At 41.9% G+C, this 6,000-nt stretch overlaps 1 protein-coding gene across 1 annotated transcript in view; it reads right to left on the reverse strand.

Moving 5' to 3' along the window:
- LOC137281557 (uncharacterized) overlaps window positions 1-3,869 on the reverse strand; it is a 75,645-nt gene extending 71,776 nt beyond the window's left edge. Inside the window, exon 1 of the mRNA XM_067812860.1 lies at window positions 3,801-3,869. Within this exon, the coding sequence (XP_067668961.1) occupies window positions 3,801-3,866 (66 nt within the window). The 5' untranslated portion in view covers window positions 3,867-3,869. The remainder of the gene's footprint in view (window positions 1-3,800) is intronic.
- Window positions 3,870-6,000: the final 2,131 nt, after the last annotated feature.

Here is a 6,000-nt window from a genome sequence, read left to right on the forward strand (position 1 = left end):
GTGGAAGTGTATGGGTTTGATTATGACTACACACTGGCTCACTACACGACAGAACTCCACTATCTGCTCTATAAGCTGGGACAGCAAGCCCTTGTCAATGACTACAAGGTTTGTACAGCCACATGTGATACTCTAACACTCATTTCCCAGAGCTACAGAAACTTTTATGGTCACTAAGTTTGTCTTGTATAATGTCTCCCATACTACTGTATTTACCTGTGTGATCATTGCTTGTCATGTCGAGCTGATATTCACCTATATGATATGAGTGACATCAACGGGTGAAACGATTCATTCACTTTAACTGGTTAAAGTCTCCTTAAAGATTCATTGATCAAACATTCCGGTACTGTAATGAAATCAACAAGGGAATGAACATATCGAAAAATATTAAATATTCAACAAAAAGAAAACAATCATATTACCTGTGTAACTTCGAATGGTTAAGTTTTTAACTTACAATAACTGAGCGTATTTAAAACTCATTTGCTTCGTAACTTGAGCCTTAACAACACTATTGACATTAATGTTATGTCATATATACAGAGACAAAAAGTTTATATTGTGCACAAAGCACGTCATCGAGCATATCTAAAAAACTGTTATTGCGTGGATGGTAAATGTAGCCTTTCGCTGCTTTTTGCAAACTTCCACCTATGTCACAGCGGGAAACACTAGAAATAGGCTCCACAGGTTGTATCCATGTGGGGAATTGAATTGAATTCGTCTCCGAAACGGATGAGCGCCATAAATACTATACTACCCAACCAACCCTGCATGGATATTACATCAAAGCAACATTACTTCCTCGTCCACTATACGCTTTCTCTGCATGGCCTTTCTGATAAAACATTAGTAGAATCTGTAGCTACATATTCCAGTTACCTGCTGCACAGATGCTGGTGTTACTGCTACAGACAAAAGCATCGTAGTTATCAACTCACCATTTTATTTTATTTTTATATCTTGCTGTTGAGCACTGGATTGATTGGTCTGGACTCAATTATTTACAGACCGCAGCCTTATAGCTTGGACTTTGCTGGGGGCGACTTTAAACAACCAACCAACCAACCTTATTTTATGGGTTCGCTCCAAATCCCCGGTAGTCAATCATGAAACGATTTTGTTCCATTTGAATATCTCACTAAGCTGAACATGTCCGATATCCGAAAGAATTTGATAAATAAATAATACAAGATACAACACTAGGTGAAGACATATGCATTAGTTAGTGATTCAGTCGTTGCAGAAGATGAACAACACATGATATAAAAAAGGGGGAACAGACATCCGATGCAGTTTCCAAGGTAACTTTCAATATTGTTGTTATGGCAACAGTTCTGCATGTTAATTTGCGAAAAAATGAAAACAAAATATTGTGAAAAACTGCCCGATCATCATTAAGTTGTTTATGTGAATCAGGAGGGATCAATGTGTGAAAACACGTACGTCCACAGCAACGAAACGTGTAAAAACTCAACTGTGCGTTAATTAAAATACATTCACATAAGAATCACCAAAGTAAGAATTCTTATAAATAAAGAAATAGAGAAAGTACACACGAGGTGCTTTTGGATCAAGTCGGCGTCTTTGGATCACGTAAACATTGCCTGCTACTTGTCAGTCACCTTCGAGACACTTTTTTAAATATAAAACATTACATTAAGAAATACATTTACGACGGTCGTTGCTCTGTTGTTAAATATAATCCCAAAGAATCTGGTGTGTTTTTTTTGTATATTTCTGTTTACACCACAATTGATTTAGCGCCAAGTGATTGAAACTTTACATAAAATATGCATATATGTTGTGTAATTGATGACAATCATTTTTCTCTTCGTCCGCACCAACCCCCCCACCCCCACCCCCTTCCCCGCCGTTGTTAATAGAAACGAAACACAAACTGCATGGCCTCTTACTGCATCCACACGACTGACCTTGCATTTAAAAGTGACATGTTTGGCCATATTGCCAATGTAAGCTCATTTTATAGAATTTCCATTCATATATTCACCTACCCGTAAAGGTCCCGGGGTAGAATAGGCCTTCAGCAACCCATGCTTGCGATTATGCTTGTCGTAAGAGGTGACTAACGGGATCGGGTGGTGAGGCTCGCCGACTTGGTTGACACATGTCATCGGTTCCCATTTGCGCAGATCGATGCTCATGTTGTTGATCACTGGATTGTCTGGTCCAGACTCGATTATTTACAGACCGTTGCCATATAGCTGGAATATTGCTGAGTACGGCGTAAAACCGAACTCACTCACTCACACATATATTCACGATAATGAAAGAAAACAAAGTTCTGCGAAAATCAGCTTCGTTGTTATAATAAAGTGAGTAAGTACCTCCACTCCACCGAGACGTCGCAAAGTATTGCAAAAAAGAAGTTGATTATCCACAGTAGGTGGTTTTCCATCATCTTACAACTTCTCAAATGTCTCCCAACGAAACAATACGATAATGCTGGTTTACAAAGAAAACAAACGGCGTATTCCTTGTATCTTGCAGTAAATTTTAGTAGAAACGCATATAACGAACTTCAGCTGTTACGCACAAAGTTTCGTAATTGTAGTTATATAGTCATATTATATACCCCCTTTCGCAATAGTTGCAATAAACACGAAGACATGGTGCTCTTTAATTTTCAGTCATTTGAATCCAGTACTTCGCCTGGAATTAATTTTAAACAGTGAAATTTGCGCTTTATTATCTTAAGTACCATGATATAGCGATTAGCAACCTCGTTCTGGTAACAGTCTTCAAATAGCGTAGGCGTTAATTAATACAGTGTTTGGGTATGGACAATGATACCATACACACGTGCTTCAATTGTTGCACAATCAGCTCTGCGTTTATCAGATACTTCTTATGGATTATTCAATTCGTCGGTATTTTAAGAGGGACTGTATATCTCGCTACTTCCGGTACTAAGCTGGAATCCGAATCAGCCATCTTGCGGACTGTGAGACGGTGCCTAGCTTTTGTCCAGATTTCCAGGGTATATTCAAGAACCAGTTCGGTTCCACATTGCGCTACCGTCAAATATGACTTTACTACACCGGGCCAAGTGTACAGCCATGCTTAGTTGTCACAGCTGTTGACAGTCGTAATAGTTGGCTAATATGGGGACGGTTAGACGGGAAATTTGTTATTTCTCCAAGGATCATCTGCTCCTTACTGTCAACCAAGAGAACATTGGAAAAGTTATGAAACGTTGTTTGTCACCGGAAGTACTAAGGTCTTGCCAAGTGACGTGACCTACTTAAGGACCCTACTAGAAGCCCGTTAAACATAACATCCGTTCCCCGAACCGGACCTGTAAAACTGTATCTAATATATTAATTTATTGAATCTATCGTAAGGTGAGCATTAATTCCCGAGCAGGGCTACAATGACATGTATCAACAATACCAACTTGATCATTAATCGGCATTAAGCAAAGATTGTCAAAGACCAACCCTGCCCAGATTTCATGGATGGATTGAGTGACTCATTAAATTACATAAAATTGTAAAAAATTCTTCACCTGCTATAATGGTGGCAGTGGAGGTCAAGGGAACTGAGTTGAGATAAGAAGACATTTACACATATATCTATCATTATCACAAAGTCACACTCGCAAGCTAGCCATTTATACGCTCCAACGTCCCAATATAAGGACAGCGAATCTGTATCTCTCCCTTATAGCATTATATTCATGTCTGGCCTTAACTGCTCGTTCAGACGACGTGCTGTGACAAAAACGAAATTGTGTTATTTATGATATGATCAATTATTCATTCACTCTTCATTACCTTTCCGTCACAGGTTAATCCAATGGGGCAAACTGTGTTTCCCATTTGTATCCATCCAAGCAGCATCGTTGCTATCGTCCTCAACGTGCAGTAGATGTAATATGCAGAGTGTTCACCGGGTGATGTGGTGTCACGGCAATATATCAAACGGCGACGACACAGCTGTGATTTCCGTTTTTGTTCCGGAAACAATACAGTGAAAAAAAATGCGTAGTCTATTCAATAGTTGCATTATCACTGCAACAGTGAGGGCCTATCTCGGTTGGAAGATTTGTTTTGAGAATATCTATTGTACAACTTTGAACTGAGCAATACACCAGAGTTTATGACGGTGGTTTGGGGAAAAATGAGTGAGTGACTAATTTTTTTTAAATGCCGGTTTAGGAACATTCCAGCTATCACGGTGGTGGACACCGGAAATGGGATTCATACATTGGACCCATACATGTAGCCCCGGCCTTCAACGTGACGAGCCATTTTTTATTACCAGGCTACCCCACGATCCCGAATTCTGGGACTGTCAGCAAGAGGATAGATATTCGTGACGTGTGTGTTCATCGATCATCGTCTTATCTAGTTGGACTCCAGTGTTGCTGGTGGTGTAGATGCTGACGTGGAAGTTGATGTACATGGACTCCAGTGTTGCTGGTGGTGTAGATGCTGACGTGGAAGTTGATGTACATGGACTCCAGTGTTGCTGGTGGTGTAGATGCTGACGTGGAAGTTGATGTACATGGACTCCAATGTTGCTGGTGGTGTAGATGCTGACGTGGAAGTTGATGTACATGGACTCTAGTTTTGCTGGTGGTGTAGATGCTGACTTGGAGGTCGATGTACATGGACTCCAGTGTTGCTGGTGGTGTAGATATCGATGCTGACGTGGAAGTTGATGTACATGGACTCCAGTGTTGCTGATGGTGTAGATGGTGACGTGGAGGTTGATATAAATGGACTCCAGTGCTGCTGATGGTGTAGATGATGACGTGGAGGTTAATGTAAATGGACTTTAGTGCTGCTGATGGTGTAGATGCTGACGTAGAGGTTGATGTAAATGGACTCCAGTGCTGCTGATGGTGTAGATGCTGACGTGGAGGTTGATGTAAATGGACTCTAGTTTTGCTGATGGTGTAGATGCTGACGTGGAGGTTGATGTAAATGGACTCCAGTGCTGCTGATGGTGTAGATGCTGACGTGGAGGTTGATGTAAATGGACTTTAGTGCTGCTGATGGTGTAGATGCTGACGTGGAGGTTGATGTACATGGACTCTAGTTTTGCTGGTGGTGTAGATGCTGACGTGGAAGTTGATGTACATGGACTCTAGTTTTGCTGATGGTGTAGATGATGACTTGGAGGTCGATGTACATGGACTCCAGTGCTGGTGGTGGTGTAGATATCGATGCTGACGTGGAAGTTGATGTACATGGACTCCAGTGCTGCTGATGGTGTAGATGCTGACGTGGAGGTTGATGTAAATGGACTTTAGTGCTGCTGATGGTGTACATGCTGACGTAGAGGTTGATGTACATGGACTCCAGTGCTGCTGATGGTGTAGATGCTGACGTGGAGGTTGATGTAAATGGACTCCAGTGCTGCTGATGGTGTAGATGCTGACGTGGAGGTTGATGTAAATGGACTTTAGTGCTGCTGATGGTGTACATGCTGACGTGGAGGTTGATGTACATGGACTCCAGTGCTGCTGATGGTGTAGATGCTGACGTGGAGGTTGATGTAAATGGACTCCAGTGCTGCTGATGGTGTAGATGCTGACGTGGAGGTTAATGTACATGGACTTTAGTGCTGCTGATGGTGTACATGCTGACGTGGAGGTTGATGTAAATGGACTCCAGTGTTGCTGGTGGTGTAGATGCTGACGTGGAAGTTGATGTACATGGACTCTAGTTTTGCTGGTGGTGTAGATGCTGACTTGGAGGTCGATGTACATGGACTCCAGTGCTGGTGGTGGTGTAGATATCGATGCTGACGTGGAAGTTGATGTACATGGACTCCAGTGCTGCTGATGGTGTAGATGCTGACGTGGAGGTTGATGTACATGGACTCCAGTGCTGCTGATGGTGTAGATGATGACGTGGAGGTTAATGTAAATGGACTTTAGTGCTGCTGATGGTGTAGATGCTGACGTGGAGGTTGATGTAAATGGACTCCAGTGCTGCTGATGGTGTAGATGATGACGTGGAGGTT

The sequence above is a fragment of the Haliotis asinina genome, chromosome 4 (genome assembly GCF_037392515.1).
Source record: "Haliotis asinina isolate JCU_RB_2024 chromosome 4, JCU_Hal_asi_v2, whole genome shotgun sequence".
NCBI lineage: Eukaryota > Metazoa > Mollusca > Gastropoda > Lepetellida > Haliotidae > Haliotis > Haliotis asinina.